Here is a 20,101-nt window from a genome sequence, read left to right on the forward strand (position 1 = left end):
AAAAATAGCATAGTAAAGAAATCTGAAATTTAGTACTTCCAGTAAAAGCAACAGAAAGACTGGGAAAGGCTGTTAGAGTCAACTTTTCAGAACTCTGTAATTAACCAAAAGTTTGCAACAACTTAGGGTAATACTTACTCATGAAAAGTAGCTGAATTTCAGTAAGAAGAGTGAGCTTTTTGGCATTTCAGTTTACACTAGTCCCATTTCCTATCCCCCAGATCAGCTGAGCCTAAAATAACAGCCTGTGTTCTCAGTATTTGAGAAAACAGACTAATTCTCAAAGATTTGTAATTATTTGTTTTGCCTGGGTTGGAGGCTCCCTGGAAGATTGACTTTAAACCCTTGTCCTTATTTCTTCTGACTCACACCTGGCCAAGTGCTAAACCTGCTGGGAGCAGGAAGAGCAGCATTTGTCAAAAAATATTTATAAGCAAATAATTTTATTACTGCTACCTGATGCAATAGAAAATAGTTGGGTCAAGCAATAGACAAAAAGGCCTAGAATTAGATGTCCATACGGCTTGGAAAACTCCCAGCATATTCCTGGGAATAAAAAAAGCCATATACTGGGGCAGGACTGTGTGCATGCCTAGGGACGACTTCTAAGAGGGCCCTAAGGCCTCATCTCTGGCCCATCTTGAAGGAAGTGAAGGCTAAGACAGAGTTGTGAACTGCCTGGCTGAGGGTTTAAAGTATACTCTGAACCAACAGTCCTCTGTAATGATTGGGAAATTTTTGGTTCCAGGGATTTAAAGTAAACTGTCCAATCATTAGCTGACCTCTAAGCTAACAGAACATAGATCAATGCATGCATAAACAAAGAATGCAGACTTTACAAAATTGATTTTGAAGAGTCTCTAAACAAATAACTACTTACTAATAAGTAGCAGTCATGAGAAACTCTGGAAGAGAGAGAATCTGATTTGCAGAAATGCCACAGTATAATATGCAAAATGTCCAGTGTTCAACAAAAAATTATAGGCATGCAAATAAAAATGGAAAAATATCAATAGGAACTGTTTGGAGGAAGCCTAGATATTGCACTTTCTAGACAAATACTTTAAATCAGCTATTTTAAATAGTTCCTCAAGGAATCAAACCATATCTAAAAGACTAAGGGAAAGTATGAGGGAGGGTAATGTCAGCAAGATGGCAGACTACGAGATCCCAGCCCTCACCCCCCCCCCCCAAATAATGATAAAGTGAACTATCACAGGTAAGGAAAATTCTGGGGAAATGATGGGGTACAGTTAGGGGACTGCAGTGAATCAGAGGAGTGCAGAGACTAGAGATGACTGCATAAATGGGATAGGTAGCATTCTGCCCATGTTGCCCTTTCCCTCAGGCCAGCAAAGTGTTGCAGGGAGTTCCCTTGGCCATGAATTCCCCTGATTGGGGAAGAGGGAGAGTCAGCAGCCACAGTTACCACTGCAGAGGACTCCCGTGTTCTTTGCGATGCAGACCCCACCTGCTAGAGCTTTCTCATGCCAGAGGCGTTGCATCCCCTGGAACCAGAGCTGCCAAATGCTGCCCCCCCCCCCCGCCACGAGTTGGAGCGGTCACTCTCCCTTACCAGCCCCCATGACCCCCTTGCTGTGCAAGCCTGAGCATAGCTTCCAGCATATGCAGGTACCACTGAACACCCATCCATGTGTCCAAGAGATTATGAGCCCTCCGTAGTTGCTCGTGTACATTCATGGGACCAGGTGCTTGCCGTGGTTGCTCATATGCAACTGGAAGACCAGGTGTCCTCACTGACCCCAGAACTGGCACACCTCCACATCTGGACTTAGAACTGCTATACATCTGACCCAGCCGATGACCTCACGTCTTCTCTTGGAGGACATCTTTCCCTAACTAAGGAAGGTTGGAAGGGGTTACTGCTTCTTCAGATGCAAAGACAGCAGTGCAAGGCTAAAAGGAACACAAAAACAGGGAACATGAGACAACCAGAGGAACACAGTAACTTCAGTAACTGACACCAAAGAAATGGAGATCTATAAATTGTCAGAGAATTAAAAATAATTGTTTTTAAGAAACTCATAAGCTACAAGAGAATATAGATAGATAACTCAACAAAATCATGACAACAATACATGAAGAAAACAAAGAGTTCAACAAAGAGATAGAAATCATTTAAAAAAGTTAAATTCTGGAACTAAAGAATACAATAGAGAGCTTTAACCTCATACTCAAATAAGCATACTCCAATAAGGAGACAAGAACTCAAGGATATATTATTTGAAATTACCCAGAGAGGGAAGAATAAAGAATGAAGAAACCTATCAGATTCATGGGCTGCCATCAAACAAAACCATATATGCATTATGTGGGTCCCAGAAGGAGAGGAAGGAAAGAAAAGGACAGAAAGCTTTTTTAAGAAATAATGGCTGAAAATTTCCCAAATCGTGTGAGGGAAATTGATACCCAGATTGAGAAAGCTCAGAAGTTTCCACATAAGGATCAACCCAAAGAAAACTGCACTGAGACATATTATAATCAAATTACCAAAAGTCAAGGACATTGTATATCTTAGACTTACACAATGTTATATGTCAATTATATCTCCATTAAGAAGTAAAATAAAGGAAAAAAAAGTAAAGGACAAAGAGAACTTTGAAAGCATCAGGAGAAAAGTGTTTCGTCACTTAGAAGGGAGCTCCATAAGCCTATCAGTTGATTTCTCAGCAGAAACTTACTGGCCAGGAAAGGGTGGGATGATATATTCAAAATTCTAAAAGAAAAAAACTGCCAAAGAGGAACTCAATTTCAGGCAGAATTATCCTTTTAAAATGAAAGAGAGGTAAAGTTTTTCCCAGACAAGAACTGAGGGAGTTCATTACCATTAGACCTGCCTCACAAGAAATGGATGCTTAAGGGAGTTCTTCAATTTAAAATGGAAACAAGCTAGACAGCCATATGAAAACAAGTCTCATGGGTAAAGGTAAATATATAATCAATGTAATAGTGTAATGGTGGTATATAAATTACTTTTAACCCTAATGTAAAAGTTAAAAAACAAAAACATTAAGAATAATTGTAAACATAAAATTTTGTTAATTGATATACATTATAGAAAGATGCAAACTCTGACTATAAAAAAACAAAGTATGTGTGAAGGGGAGTAGGAATTTTTTTTTTTTTTTTGGAAGTGTAGAATTTTTGTATGTGGTTGAAGTTAAGTTGTTGTCAACTTAAAACAGAAGATTTTAACTACAAGATATTTTATTGAATCCTTGTATCCACAAAGAAAAAAAAAACCTATCATAGATACTTAGAAGAGAAAAAGAAAAAGAATCAAAGGAAACCATTACATAAAGCCATCAAAAAATGAAAGAAGTCAGCAAGAAATGAAGAGGGAAACAAAACAGTAGCAAAACAGCAAAAAATAGCAGTAAGCTCTCACTTATCAAGAATTACTTTAGGGGCATCTGGCTGGCTCAGTTGGAAGAGCATGTGACTTCCTCTCAGGGTTATGAGTTTGAGGCCCATGTCGGGTGTAGAGATTACTTAAAAACAAAAACAAAAAAAGAATAAATGTAAAGGGTTTAAATTTACCAATTATTCAATATGTATTCAGCTTTAGTGGCTGAATGGATTAAGAAAATAAGATCCACTGATTTTTTTGGTGTTGGGGGCTACAGAAGACTCACTTTAGACTTAAGGACTCACAAAAAGTGTGAAGAGAGTGGATCTTATGTATATTTACCACACAAAAAGGTGATTTATATGTTCTTTTTTAGTGTAGCTATTATTTCAGTGTTAATATTTAAATATCATATTATACATGTTGTAAATATATACAGTTTTTAAAAAAATAAAAATAGAAATAAAGCGAAGTATGAGAACAGTGTCTCACAAAATAGAGAATAAAGAGATGAAACTGTATGAAACCAGATAGGAGTTCTGGAGTTGACAATAAGTGAGATGAAAAATTCTCTCATTAGACCTAAAGATTTGAACTGAAAGAAGAAAGAAACCAGCAAACTTGTAGATAAATTAATTGCTACTATCCAATCTGAACAATAAAAAATACATATATATGGAACCTGTGGGATATCATTAAGTGTACTAATATACATATAACAGGAGTCTTACAGTGAGAAGAGATACTGAATGAGCAGAAAGAATATTTGAAGACATAATGGTGAAAACCCCAATTTTAATGAAAAACATGTATCTAACACATCCAAGAAATTCAGTGAACTCCAGGTTGGATAAAACAGAAGAGATCCATATCTAGACACATCATAATCAAACTTCAAAAGACAAAGAAAATCTTTAAAGCAGCAGGAGAAAAGGACTCATGCCATATAAGGGATCCTCAATAAGAGTATCAGCTGCCTTTTTCATTAGAAAAATTCATTCCAGGGCACCTGGGTGGCTCAGAGGGTTAAGCCTCTGCCTTCAGCTCAGGTCATGGTCTTCGAGTCCTGGGATCCAGCCCCACATCAGGCTCTCTACTCAGCAGGGAGCCTGCTTCCCCCTCTCTCTCTGCCTGCCTCTCTGCCTACTTGTGATCTCTCTCTATCAAATAACCAAATAAAATCTTTTAAAAAAGAAAGAAAAATTCATTCCAGAATGCATGAGAGGGTGTATTCACAGTGCTGAAAGGCAGAACTCAAGAATTGTATATCTGCTTAAACTGTCCTTCAAAAATGAAGAAGAAATGAGACAATCTTTAAAAATAAAAAGGGAGAGGATTTGTCAGCAGTAGATCTGCCTATGCAAATGCTAAAGGTAATCCCTTCAGGATGAGATGAAGGAACACTAGACTTGAACCTGTATAAAAATCAAAGAACACGGATAAAGTCAACTACATAGGTTGACACCACTGGCCGAGATGGTCCATAGAAAAAGGAAGTCTTCCAAAGATCACTTGCTTCAAGACAGAAAAGATAAAAGCCACACTTCAGTCTTCTCCACCTTTCTGGAGTCCTGCTGTCTTCCTTCATTCAGCATATAATTTTTTAAAAAAAATCTTATTTATTTGAGAGAGAGTGAGAGAGCGAGCGCACGCATGAGAGGGGAGAAGTCAGAGGGAGAAGCAGACTCCCCGCTGAGCATGGAGCCTGATGTGGGACTTGATCCTGGGACTCCAGAATCATGACCTGAGCCGAAGGCAGTTGCCTAACTGAGTGAGCCACCCAGGTGCCCAGCATATAATTTTTTAATAGATTAATGAGGCGAGATCTTTTCACCATTCCAATTCTACTTAAAAAAAAAAAAAAAAAAGTAAATGAAAGAGTGGGGTTATTATAGGAAATACAAGTTAAAACTATAGCGAGAGACCCCTGCATGTCCACTAGAATGGTTGATATTAAATGGATGGACAATTCAGAGTGTTGGCAAGGATGTGAAGCAACTGGAATTCTTAATGTTGGTGGGATTGTAAAGTGGTATAGGGTAGTTACATGGGTATATACATAAAATTTTGAATTAAATGCTAAAAATGCTTGATGTTCTTAAAGCTCTGTTTGTACTTTATATTATGTACGATAGTTTAAAATCTTGAAATAATATATCTTTATTCTGTCAGTGTTGTTCAAATCTGGGGTAAATAATAGTATATAATTAGATCATGTGGAAGGAAATTCAACCACAGTTGCATTGTTTATAACTGCTAAAAGTCTTAGTTAAGATATAATTTGTTAACATAATTTACCTTTGACGTAAAAACATAAACCTAGTTTTAATAATCTGATGATTACCCTATTTGACTTTAGGGTCATATTTAATTATTTGGTCACATATGTTAATTTTTTAAAATTTTATTTATTTATTTGAGAGAGAGAAAGCACAAGCAGGGGAGAGGCTGAAGGAGAGGGAGAACCAGATTCTCCACAGAACAGGGATCCCAGTGTTACCTGATCCTAGGACCCCAGTATCATGCGCCAAAGGCAGATGCTTAACCAACTGAGGGGCCGATGTGCCCCATACATATGTTAATCTTAAAGTCCTGAATGGGCTAAGAGCAATTACTACTAACATTTTACTAGCTCGTTTTGTTATTTCATGCTGGAGGGCCAAAGTAGAATGAGCAAGTAGGTGAACTTTCAAGAAATAAAGTGCCGGGGGACCTGGGTGACTCAGTTGTTAAGCAACTGCCTTCGGCTCAGGTCATGATCCCAGGGACCTGGAATCGAGCCCCACATCAGGCTCTCTGTTCAGCGGGAAGCCTGCTTCTTCCTCTCCCACTCCCCCTGCTTGTGTTCTCTCTCGCTGTCTCTCTCTCTCTCCCTCTGTGTTAAATGAATAAATAAAATCTTAAAAAAAAAAAAAGAAAGAAAGTGCCAGTGTTTTCACAACTACTTGTAGGCTGTAAAAAAGAAATGAAATCTGTTCCTTGCAAAGAACGCAAGTTTGGCCAAACACCAAGATGTTGCTGCATAGAGAAGATAAAACAACCAGAGACAAAACCACAACAGAGCTGCTTTCGTCCCAGAATGTTCAAGGACAGAAAGAATAAGGAGTGGGACATGACCAGGCACGGGACAGAGAAAGAGTAATCAGGGGAGTAGAGAGATTTTTATTTTTTTCTTGACCTTGTGTGAACTGTTAATCTAAACCTAGAAATGCTGACTTCATCTGAAGAATCAGAAACAGATTTCTCCAGTTTATTCATTTATTCAACAAATATTTATTGACCTTCTGTTATGTTCCTGGCATCATTATAAATACTTGAGATAGAACAGCAAACGAGATGCAAATTCCTGCCCTTATGGAACATATATCGAGAGTGGGGGTGGGGTAGGAATGCATACATACATTATACATGTTGCTGTGAGTCTCTGTTAGGTGGCTGCTTTTCTCAGTTTAACCTTTAGCTGTCCATACCTGCTGGAACCTCCAGTTTAATGCTGCTGTTTAGGCCCATTACCCTTTCTGAGACCCTCATTAGTACTTACATAATAAAATCTTCTTGTATGTGAATTGATTGGTTTGTCTTGATAAGTGGTAAAGAAAAGAATTAGAAATAGGCCCAAGTTATATGGAAATTTAGGACATTGGTATGATACCATAAACAAAGGAGTATAGAAGTGCCCACCCTTATCAGCAGTTTTGCTTTCCACAGTTTCAGTTAACCGTGGTTAACTAGAGTCTGGAAGCCAGTAATCATTCTGACATATCAGAAGGTTAGTAGTGGCCTGATGCTGTGTCACAATGCCTGTATCATTTACCTCACTTTCTCATCACATGGGCAACTTACCATCTTAAAACCATTAATACAGCAGAATCAGGTATTTTGAGAGAGAGAGAGAGAGAGACCATGTTACAAAACTGTTACATAGACATTGTTATAATTGTTCTATTTTATTATTAGTTATTGTTAATCTCCTATAATGCCTAATTTATAAATTGAACTTTATCATAGGTTAAAAAAAATAGTGTACAAATGGCTTGGTACTATCTGTGCTTTCATGCATCCACTGAGGGTCTTCGACTGTATCCCTGGTGGATAGGAGGGTACTACTGTGATAGTCTTGGATCCTAAAGTCATGCAGATAACCCTGAAAATACTAAAATAGAGAAAAATGGTAGAAAGGATAAATAAAAATGAAAATTGATGATTTGAGATGATCAACGAAAAGGTAAACCCTTTGCAATATCAATGAAGGTATAAGAGAGCAAATGTGTGTCAGCTAAAGGATGCAAAAGGAGAAATAATACAGGTATAAATGAAATTAAAAGAATTATATGTGAAAACTATGTGAAGATATCTTTGTAATAAACTGAAAGCCCAGAGATAGTAGCTAATTTTTCATGATAGACGGAGAACTTAAGTACATTGATTAACATCAAAGAGATTGAAAAGGTAACCAAGAGAGAATATTAAAAAAGGCATAGATGATTCAAAATTGAATTGTTTCTTACAAATGAGTCCGGTGCTGTTTAAACAAGTTTAGGTCATAAAAAAAGATGGAAAACTTCCCTGTTCATTTTATGAAACCATGACTTAACATCAGACCTCAATAGAAATTACAGAAAAGAAAACCAGAAATTAATATGGTTAAGAAATTAACCATATTGATGCCAAAATTATAAATCATATAGTCATAGGGAAAATATTAGTAAGCAGAATTCAGTAGTGTATTAAAGATTGATAAGCTTTTATGACCAAATAATATGTATTTCAAAAATGAAAGAATGGTTTATATCAGACAAATCTATTGACACAGTTCATTACATCAATAAATTAAAACCAAATGATCATATTATTTAATGTTGAAAGGCTCTTGGTAAAATAGTTGTGATTCATAATAAAAATTTAAGAAGGAATAGGAAAAAAACTGCTTAAATATGATAAAGACTGTTCACCTAATAACATGTTTTCATGGAACACAGGTTATGTTCGATAGTCTGAGGTTTTAGCAGTTAACAAAACATACAAAACAAATAAAAATAAGCCCTTTCTTCATGGAACTTACATTAGTATTTGAGAGCTATCTCATTAAAAAAATAGGCAAGCTAAATATCTGATTCATCAGTTGGTAATGAGTCCTTCAGAAAGAAAGAAAGTAGAAGATAGGTTATTAAGAGTTGGGGTATAGGGATAGTAGGGAAGTCCTGGTGGGTAAGGTGGTACTTCTGCAAGAGACCTAGGGGAGAGCAAGTGAAAAAATACAAAACTGCTGCCTTATGGAGCCTACAATCTAGTGGGCAAAGACCAAAACACCCCCCAAAACCGCATTAAATAAGAAAAGCATACAGCATATTAGGACATTATAAATGCTATGAAAAAAGAAAAATCAGAGGAGAATAAATGGGACTAGGAAAGAGTAGACTTTAAAAAAAATGTTATTTTATTTTATTTTATTTTATTTATTTGACAGAGGGATGGAAAGAGAGCACAAGTAGGCAGAGCAGCAGGCAGAAAGGAGAAGCAGGCTCTCCACTGAGCAGGGATCCTGATGCAGGACTCGACCCCAAGACCCTGGAATCATGACCTGAGCCAAAACCAGTCGCTTAACCAACCGAGCCACCCAGGCATCCAGGACTTTTTAAAAAAAATATTTTTTTAAATTTTTATTCATTTGACAGACAGATCACAAATAGGCAGAGAGGCAGTCAGAAAGAGAGGAGGAGGCAGGTTCCCCGCCGAGCGGAGAGCCCGATGCGGGGCTCCATCCCAGGACTCTGGGATCATGACCTGGCCGAAGGCAGAGGCTTTATCCCACTGAGCCACCCAGGTGCCCCAGGACTTTTTAAAAATTTTTAAAAAAATTTTACATAATCTCTACACCCAACATGGGGCTCAAATTCACAAACCCAAGATCAAGAGTTGTGTGCTCTGCTGACTGAGCCGACCAGGTGTCCCATGGACCAAGGGGATTTTGAATGGCAGATTATAATATGAAATAGAGTGATCATGGTATTCCTTATCAGCATGAGATCTGAGGAAATCTTGGGGGTGAAGAGTTAGCCAAGTGGATATCTGGGAAAGAGTATTCCAGGCAGAGGAAACAGCATTGTAAAGACACTAGTGAGGAGCATACCTGGTCTACCCAAACAGTTGCAAAAATGTCAATGGAGCGGGAGCAGAGTGGATGTAGGAGGGTGTGGAAGTCAGATTAGGTTCTATCCGGCCTTGTAGACCACTGTAAAGACCAATTAGAAATAGTTTAGGGGCACCTGGTTGTCTAAGTGGGTTAAAGCCTCTGCCTTCGGCTCAGGTCATGATTCCCAGGGTCCTGGAATCAAGCCCCGCATCAGGACTCTCTGCTTGGCAGGGAGCCTGCTTCCCCCTCTCTCTGCCTGCCTCTCTGCCTACTTGTGATCTCTGTCAAATAAATAAATTTTTAAAAAATCTTTTAAAAAAATAAAAATTAGTTTAATGAATTTTAATAAGGCAAACACCCTTATATAGCTACTGTCCATGTCAAGAAATTTAACTATCCAGTCAGTCCAGAAGTCTTTCCATGTATCCTGACCTCAAAATAAATCTCGTGCTTTCCCCCTAAACTATACACTATTCTGACACTTAGAAGTCACTTCCTGATGTTTCTTCAGTTTTATCATCTGAATATGCAAGCTTATATATTATAGTCTCACCCTTTAAAAACAACCTAGCGCATATTTTAAGTTTCTCTTGATTTATAGATTTCCAAATGCTCAATTCCTATCATAACCATACACTATCTTTTGAAGAGTCTATGTCATTGAGCCAGGAAAATTATTTACCATCTAAATTTTGCTAATTGCAAAATTTTTTCAATAGGACTGCTGATTGTCCAACATATTCATAATTCTGTATTTCATACAAATTAGCATCTGAATCCAGAGGCTTAATCAGACTCAAGATCTGATTTGGCAAGGCTATCTGTTATATATAGTTGTCTTTCTTTTTGTGATTTTAGCAACCTTTGATCCTCAGTGCCTACATTCGTTAGTTTGTTTCATCTTGCAAAATTGTGATTTTGTTTCTCAATATTATTTGGAAAAATTTTATAAAGAGATATATCCCTGCATCTACTATCTGGTTACCCAGGTTTATAGGCCATACAGGGAAAGAAAGCATGATAAATACTTGATTGTTATTCTTTATTTGGTAGTTTCCAAGATAATGAGTTGGTTTCTTTTCATATCTTTCCAAGAGACTAATTTGATTATTTCAATCTGTCGCAATTATTATTTTGTTGAAGTTCAAATTGTCCCATCTCTAGACCACTATAAACTCTACAAGAGGCCCATTTTATACTACAGACACCTTCAGATTGAAAGTAAATTGAATGGAGAAACATCTATCATAGAGATGGATGTCAAAAACAAAACAAAACAAAACAAAAACCAGAGTAGCAATACATACATCAGATAAAGTAGACTTTAAAAAAAAGACTGTAACAAGAGAAAAGGACACTGTATAATAATAAAGAAGACAGGGGCGCCTGGGTGGCTCAGTTGGTTAAGCCACTGCCTTAGGCTCAGGTCATGAACCCAGGGTTCTGGGATCGAGCCCCGCATTGGGCTCCTGCTCGGTGAAGAGCCTGCTTCTCCCTCTCCTTCTGCCTGCCACTCTGCTTATTTGTGCTCTCTCGTGCTCTCTCTCTCTGTCAATAAAATAATAATAAAAAGGACAATCCAATAAGATGATATAGCAATTTTAAATATTTATGCACCTAACATAGGAACACCCAAATATACAAAACAGTAACAAACAAAAAGGAACTAATTGATAATAATACTATAATAGTAGGGGACATTAACACCTCACATCAATGACATATCATCTTAACAGAAAATCAACAATGAAACAATGGCTTTGGGGGGCCTGGGTGGCTCAGTCATTAAGCATCTACCTTGGGCTTGGGTCATGGTCCCAGGGTCCTGAGATCGAGCCCTGCATTGGGCTCCCTCCTCAGTGGGAAGCCTGCTTCTCCCTCTCTTACTCCTCTTGCTTGTGTTCCCTCTCTTGCTTTGTCTTTCTCTGTCAAATAAATAAATAAAATCTTTTTTAAAAAGTGGCTTTAAATGATCCACAGGAACAGAGGGATCTAACAGATTATATAAGTGTATAAAACAACAGAATACAGCTCTTCAAGTGCACGTGAAACATTCTCCAGAATAGATCGCATAGTAGCCCACGAAACAAACCTCAACTAATTCAAGATCAAAATCATACCATACATAATTTCTGAGCGCATCAGTATAAAACTAGAAATCAACCACTAGAAAAAGTCTGGGAAGACCACAGATACATGAAGATTAAATAACATGCTGCTAAACAGTGAATGGGTCAACTAGGAAATAAAGAAGTATGTGGAAACTTGGGGCACCTGGGTGGCTCAGTCAGTTAACGGCCAACTCTCAATTTCGGCTCAGGTCATGGTCTCAGGGTCATAAGATCAAGCCCCACGTGGGGCTCCATGCTCAGTGGAGAGTCTGCTAGTCCCTCTTCATTTCCCTCTCCCTTCTCCTGCTTGCATGTGTGCATGTGCGTGCTCTCTCTCTTTCTCTCAAATAAATAAATAAATAAAATCTTAAAAGAAGTACATGGAAACAAATGAAAATGAAAACACAGTGGTCCAAAACCTCTGGGATGCAGCACAAGTGGTTCTAAGAGGGAAATTTATAGCAATACAGGTCTACTTTAAGAAGCAAGAAAAATTTCAAATAACCTAACCTTGACACCTACAGGAGCTAGAAAAAGAACAACAAACAAAACCTAAAACCATCAGAAGAAAATAAATAGTAAAGATTAGAGCAGAAATAAGTGATCTAGAAACTAAAAACAGAGTAGAGCACATCAGTGAAGCCAGGAGCTGGTTCTTTGAAAAAAATCAGTAAAATTGATAACCCTCTAACCAGACTTCTCAAGAAAAAAAAAGAACTCAAATCACAAATGAGAGAGGAGAAATATAACCAACACCACAGAAATACAGATAATCATAAGATAAAGTTATGGAAAACTACATACCAACAAATTGGGCAACCTGGAAGAAATGGATGAATTCCTAGAAAAATATAAACCAAAACTGAAACAGGAAGAAATAGAAAACTTGAACAGACCGATAACCAGCAAATAAATTGAGTAGGTAGTCAAAAGTCCAGGACCAGATGGTCTCACGGGGGAATTCCACCAAATTTTTCCACCTATTCTCTTTAAACTATTCCAAAAAAGGAAAAGAGAGGAGAACTTCCAAATTCATTCTGTGAGGCTAGCATTACCCTGATACCAAAACCAGAGAAAGACTGCACTAAAAAGAACATAACTATAGGCCAATATCCCTGATGAACGTGGGTGCAGAAATTCCCAATAAAATACTAGCAAACAATACATTTAAAAAGTCATTCATCATGATCAAGTGGGATTTATTCCTGGGTTGCAAGGGTGGTTCAGTATTCACAAATCAATCAATATAAAAGAAAGGATAAAACCCGTATGATCATTTCAATAGATGCGGGAAAAGCATTTGACAAAGTACAACATCCATTCATGGTAAAAACCCTCAAAAATAGGTTTAAAGGGAACATACCTCAACATAATAAAGGCCATACAGTAAAAACCCTCAGCTAATGTCCTCCTTAATGGGGAAAAAACTGAGATCTTTTCCCCTAAGGTCAGGAACAAGACAAGGATGTCCACTCTTAGCACTTTTATTCAACATAGTGCTGGAAGTCCTAGCCACAGCAATCAGATAACAAAACAAAATATAAGTCATCCAAATCAGTAAAGAAGAAGTAAAACATTCACTATTTATAGATGACATGAGACAATATGTAGAAAACCCAACAGACTCCACCAAAAAACTACTAGAACGAATGAATGAGTTCAGTAATGTCACAAGATACATAGTCAATGCGCAGAAATCTGTTGCATTTTTATGCATCAATAATGAAGCAGCAGAGAAAGTAAGAAACCAGTCCCATGTACAACTGCAACAAAAATAGTAAGATACCTAGGAATAAACTTACCAAAGAGGTGAAAGGCCTGTACTTTGAAAACTATAGAACACTGATGAAAGAAATTAAAGATTACCCAAGGAACGGAAAGGGAGATACCTGGCTGGCTCCGTCAGTAGAGCATGTGACTCTTGATCTCAGGGTCATGAATTCAAGCCGCACATTGTGTGTAGAGATTAGTTAACAAAAGAAAAAAAATTACACAAGAATTTTCAAGTGTATAGGTAGGTGTCAGCACCCCTAAATACCATGGTATTTAAGTGGTAAACAACATGGTATGTTCAAGGTTCAGCCATATAGATGTCTTTCAAATGCCCTGTTGCTTCCTTGTCCTTCCCGCCACTCATTCATTTCATGCAGGTATTATGGTTATGTTGGTTGTTTCCAACCACTCGTATTTTGGAGTTTGTAGGGCAACCTTAACACCTAGTTTTGTTTTAAATGTTTGTGTTTTTTTGGCTTTGCTATCTGGTTTCTTTGTTTTCGTGGATGATTTGTCAAGATTAAAAGACCTGTTCTTGGGGCTCCTGGGTTGCTCAGTGGGTTAAAGCCTCTGCCTTCGGCTCAGGTCGTGATCCTGGGGTCCTGGGATCGAGCCCCGCATCCGCTCTCTGCTCAGCGGGGGGCCTGCTTCCCTTCCTCTCTCTCTGCCTGCCTGTGATCTCCGTCTGTCAAATAAATAAATAAAATCTTTGAAAAAAATAAAAAAGTAAAAGACCTATTCTTGTGGCTTCTCAGATTCCCTCTCATTTTCAGGACTTGGATTTGGAATACTTAGGGAGGCATTGCAGAATTTTGAACAGAGGAGTGACACGATCTAACTCTATCTGGTGTATATACTCCAAATAGACCACAAGGATGTAAAGGAAGATAGGGAAACTATTAGAAGAATGTTGTAGAAATCCAAGTGAGAGATAATGTTGGCTTGGACTAGGGGGTAGGGAGTAGTACCTGTGGATTTAATGAGAAGTGATCATATTTGGATATATTTTGAAGTATAAGTTGATAAGATTTTCAGATGGATTGGATGTGGAGTCAGAGTAGTCAAAAGACAGCTCCAGTTCTATTTTATTCTGCATAGCAGAAGAATGGAGTTGCTTTCAACTAAGATTGGGAGGTCCATGGATATAGTAGACTTTGAGGATAAGATCAGGAGATAAGTTTGGACTGTGTTGAGCTAAGATAGTTATTAGACTTCTGTGTGGATCTTTATAATTCCACTATTCCATGGACTGAAAAAGACATTGTTTATTATAAAAAATTGGAAAATACAGAAAAGTTAGATAAAAATATAAAATTCACAATCATATCACTGTCATTGTTAGCATTTTGATACGATTCTATAAGTATCTATAACATCAAATTGAATTTCTGTTGTGTACACATACAAAAAAATCCACTTTCACAAGACATAACCTAAGCATTTGTCAAGAATGAAATAGTCTTTGAAAACATGACTTTTTAAAAAAGATTTATTTTTTTATTTTAGAGAGAGAGAGTGCACAACCAGGTGGAGGGACAGGAGGGCGTTTGAGAGAGAGAGAAGCAGACTCCCCTGCTGAGTGTGGAGCCCAATGTGTGAGGCTTGTCCTCATTACCTTGAGATCATGACCTGAGCCAAAATCAAGAGTTGGATGCTTAACCTACTGAGCCACCCAGGTGCCCCTGAAAATATGAGTTTTAACGGTATTTTGTCTTTTGTTTTCATCTAATGAACATAACCATATGGGTTGTATACTCTTACCCATTTCTTTTTTGCATGTCAGTTCCAGCCCTGACGCTTGCTTTCGTCTAGAGAGTTTGGTTTCCTGTAGTAGTTGCTGTGTATCATAATTCAGACCTGTGGTTTGGCAGCCCGCCTGGCTGTGGTGTTTAACTAAGACTCATGTAAGATCCATGCTTTTAAAATGAGTGTTTTGGAAGATTTTATACACCTCAGTTATTTAGGATTTTGGCATTGTCCCCATTCCCTGAGGACGAATGGCTTCCACTATGAATGCTGCAGAGAGAAGGGAGCCTGGACACTTAGGACTGGGGAAGAATGTGCGGATTCACAGGTGTCTTGCCTTGCAGTGCTCTGCCTGGGATGTGGATGTTGAAATATTCTAGTCTGGCAGGCTCTGGGTCTTAAGGTCCCAGTGAAACTGGTGGGTACTGGAATGGTAACTAAATTATACTCTAGTACACTTCACGCCTAACTATTGGTTAATTTCTAGAAAGACCGAAGGAGTAAGGGGGATTTGATGAGCTCCATCCAGCTGCAAGTTGTTGTGTAGAAAAGATTATCAGGCTTTCTGAACAAAGCTCATTTCTCTCTAATGACTGTATCCTTTTGAACAGAGATCAACAAACTTTATGTAAAGGGCCAGGTATTTTTGGCTTGACAGGCCATTCAGTTTTTGTTGTAATATTCAGCTGACTTAAAGCAGTCATACACCATTTGGAAACAAGTGGGGTGGCTCTCCACGTGTAGGTCTCCATTCTCTAAGTGCAGCAGGTCTCTCATATGTGTGAAAGTTGATGGGGTCCTTCTATAAGGAAGGGTGTCACCTGAGACACCCACACACAGACCCTACATGCCCTTAAGGTGTAGTCTCACAGAATCCCAAGGAATAATCATTTTATTTTCTCTTGTCTTTTGTTTAGGAGTGGAGTCCCTTTGAGGGATTCATTGTCAGGTAATGATTACCTGCAGTGAGAGCTCATATACTTTTAAAAAGGGGGTCTTACCTTTTACTAGAACACTATTTTGAAGGACTTCTTATGTATTATGATGTAAAGCTCTCTTAAGTTTTCTTAAGCACTTTTATTTTGCAGTCATTTGGCCAAAATCTGCTAATTCAGATCCAATTTAAATCTAGGTGTCATTTCATGTTTATTTCACTTGTATTTATTTATTTTATCCTAAGATTATGAGTTATTTCATCAAATATAGGGAGTATAACCATACAAGTACAAAGTAAATTTCTAGATCAAGAGATAGAATACATTTATTCTGTAATATTGAAAATCATAAATAGTGCTTCTTTTCTTTCTTTAGAAAAAAGGATTCTTCAGGAAGTCAACAGAAAAATAGAACAAATGAATGTTTTGCATACTTAGTGGATTATGGTTGGCTCTTTTCCCGCTAATATTTTATTATAAAAATTTCAAACATACAAAGAATTGAAAGAATTATACCTACTAGCTTTAATTAATGTATTGCTGTATTTGCTTTACCGCACATATCTCCATCTGTCTGTCCCTCTTGTCATTCATCAATCCATCTTATATATTTATTTGTTTAATTTTGATGCCTTTCAAATAAGTTGAGCAGCTGTGTGTTTTTTTTTTTTTTTAAGATTTTATTTATCTGACAAACAGAGATCACCAGTAGGCAGGCAGGCAGAGAGAGAGGAGGAAGCAGGCTCCCTGCTGAGCAGAGAGCCCGATGCGGGACTCGATCCCAGGACTCTGGGATCATGACCTGAGCCAAAAGCAGAGGCTTTAACCCACTGAGCCACCCAGGTTCCCGAGCAGCTGTTTTTCTAAGCAGTCTTAGCTTTGTTTTTGTTTTTGTTTTTGTTTTTTGTGGATGTTATAATTAAATTGTTAACCCATTTTGTGCAGATATTTTCAGCTATTTTTCCTGTTTCTAGAAATGAAGTTGCTGATAATAGCTATCAAGTTTAGGACGTTAAAAAAAGGTCTGGTAAATAGTGTTAAGGCTGATTAGTGTCCCCTTTCTCAATAGATTTATAATCCAGACACTTACAGTTTTTAAAGCTATCAAAAATAATTTCCATTGGCCTTTTAACATTATTTTTTGGTATTCTAAAGAAATACTTATTCATATTCATATTATATTGTTTTCAGAGTGGAAAGATCTACAGACCAAGTCATCAAGCCAGTCAATGTGGGAGCACTGTCAAAATGGGTTGGGAAGATACCCCCAGATGTTTTACAAGACATGGCAGTGATTGCACCCATGCTTGCCAAACTTGGATATGACCCGTATGCCAATCCTCCTAACTATGGAAAACCGGATCCCAAAATCCTTGAAAACACTAGAAGGGTAAGTGAGATTTTCAAAGTAAATTGAGAAAACTGGATATGGAATTTGGGTCCTGAAAGGTTTTTTCTTATTTTCCTTCTTTTTTTTATGATCAGAAATTTAAGTTTGAAAAATTCTATTTATAGAATGCTTTATCATGAGAACACTTCCACTGCATTTGAAGGGTAACTGTGACTTTTCCCAGGAATTATGGGGACAATTCTTTAATCTCCTTTGTCCAATTTCTAGAAATGGTGCTTATTGTTGGGAAAATTTATTCTCATAGATGATTACCACAAATTTGCCAGAAAAAAAACAGAATTATTAGTGATCTCAACTTCTAGTGTTTTTTTTTCCCTTTGAACCTAGTAACTACTTTACTTTTAAACCTTTGTTTAAATGGGGCATGATTTCTTGATACTTGAAAACTGAACATTGACTACATCAGAAGAATTATTAAACAGATGTAATAAGTTACCTTCTGACTGAAAGTTGTTATTAAAGTGTAATTACTGGGGAGCCTGGGTGGCTCAGTCGTTGGGCATCTGCCTTCGGCTGAGGTCATGATCTCCAGGTCCTGGGATCGAGCCCCGAGTTGGGCTCCTTGCTCAGCAGGAAGCCTGCTTCTCCCTCTCCCACTGCCCCTACTTAAAAGTTCTCTCTCTCACTGTCTCTTTCTCTGTCAAATAAATAATCTTTAAAAATAAATAATAAAGTATATCACAGCTTTTTAAAAAATAAATTGGGCTCAGATCTTTAAAATATTGTTTCAGAAAAGCTGAAAACTCAAAGAGCTAATCTGAATATATACCTTTCCCATATAATTTCTATCAAATCAGAATTTTCTTTTTTTATTGTTAAAAATATATGTAACATTACATTTAGCATTTTGGCAATTTGTAAGTGTAGACTTAAGTGGTATTAAGTACATCCACATTGTTGTGCACTGCCACCACCATCCATCTCCAAAACTTTTTCATCTTTCCTAAACTGGAAGTACATACTCATTACCTTTTCCCCTCCTTCCAGCCCCTAGCAACCATGGTTCTACCCTCTGTCTCTGCATGAATTCTTTTCTAAAACTGCAGTTTAAACAACACAACTGTGTTGGCATAAGTTTAGTGATAGCCTTGATGTCAAGATTAAAATTCCTTCCTTTTCTCAGGTATTCTCTTGCTTATGTTAGCATCCTTCTCTCCCTACAACCTTACATCATCTCTTTATTCTGTCTTTCTTTTGATACCTTTAATTGACAAACACACATTTCATGAGGCTAATTCCATGCAGGTTTTTCCCTTAGCTGTTACGCACTACGATTTTCCTTTTTCACATTAGTGGCTATGCGTAGGAAGAGCTAACTTCTTTTAAACCATCGTATATATAGCTCGTTTTTTTTTATTTTTTTAAATAACCTTTATTCTCTTTATGATTTCATATATACAGATATTTTATTATAAAAAGATAAGCTTGGTGCATATAACATAAAATTAAATAGATAAGAGAAGAAAATAGACTTATGTTACAGGCATACATGCATACGCATACCATTCTTAATATTTCAGTGGATTTCCCTTCCTTCTCTCCATATTGTTAAACAAAGGTAAGGTTGCATTGTTTTATAATGTTAATTGTGCACACAAACACAATTTTGTATCCAGCCCTTTCCTTGTAATAGTCATGAGCATTTTGCTTTCTTTATAAAAAAAGATTTTATTTATATGACAGAGAGAGAGCAGAGGCAGAGGGAGAAGCATACCCCCCACTGAGCAGGGAGCCCAATCTGGGACTCGATCCCAGGACTCTGGGATCATGACTCAGGCTGAAGGCAGTTGCTTTAACTGACTGAGCCACCCAGGTGCCCCTGAACATGTTCCCTTTTAAACATAATTTTTCATGGTTACATAATATATTATCATATGAACCACCTCAAATCCTTTCTGAAACACCGTTGTAGGTCAGTAAATGAATGAATAAATAAAATATATTTCCCTAGTATATGTTCTGTAATTCATTTTATCATTTTCCTTTTGTTGCTTACAGATTTCTGTTTGACAAATCACGCTACAGTGAACATCTTTGCACAAAATACATTTTAGATTTTTTTTTAAGCTTAGATTAATGAAAGTAGAATTAAACCAGGTCCAGGTATCTGAAACTTTTTAAGTTCCTCGATATATGTTGATAATTTCTTTTTAATCTATCTGTATAATAGGTATATTATCTATCTATATCTATCTATCTATATTATCTATATGAACTATCTGTATAATAGGTAATTTTATTTTCTATTTTTGCTAATTTTAATAGGTTTCATTGATTAATATAATTGAACATTTCCCAGTTATTACCTGTATGCATATATTCTTTTATGAACCATCTTTGAAGTTTTAAAAAAGTTTACATTCTAAAGATGAAGTACACATCAGTCTAACATTCATAATCATAGTCCTTGGTAATCTCTTGGTAATTGTTAATTTGTAGCTTTCTCTTTTGTACAATAGTGAAATGTTTCTTATAAACCAGAAACATGTACAAATGATATTTAGGGTTTTCCAGGCAGTAGTAGTTTTCCTACATGCAAGCTAACTGGCTAGATTATTCTTGGCCTACTTGAGTGGTAGGTTGGGAAGAATGCTGTGGTTTGAATTCATGTGACTAGAGAAT

At 37.1% G+C, this 20,101-nt stretch overlaps 1 protein-coding gene across 5 annotated transcripts in view; it reads left to right on the forward strand.

The window, feature by feature from the left end:
• Positions 1 to 20,101, forward strand: part of TPST1 (tyrosylprotein sulfotransferase 1) — a 130,059-nt gene that overhangs the window by 75,242 nt on the left and 34,716 nt on the right. For all 5 annotated transcript variants that reach the window (XM_080831015.1, XM_080831011.1, XM_080831014.1 and 2 more), the window contains exon 3: positions 17,260 to 17,458. In XM_080831015.1, coding sequence (XP_080687141.1) covers positions 17,260 to 17,458 — 199 coding nt within the window. The remainder of the gene's footprint in view (positions 1 to 17,259; positions 17,459 to 20,101) is intronic.

Source organism: Martes martes, assembly GCF_963455335.1.
Source record: "Martes martes genome assembly, chromosome: 18".
Classification (NCBI taxonomy): Eukaryota; Metazoa; Chordata; class Mammalia; order Carnivora; family Mustelidae; genus Martes; species Martes martes.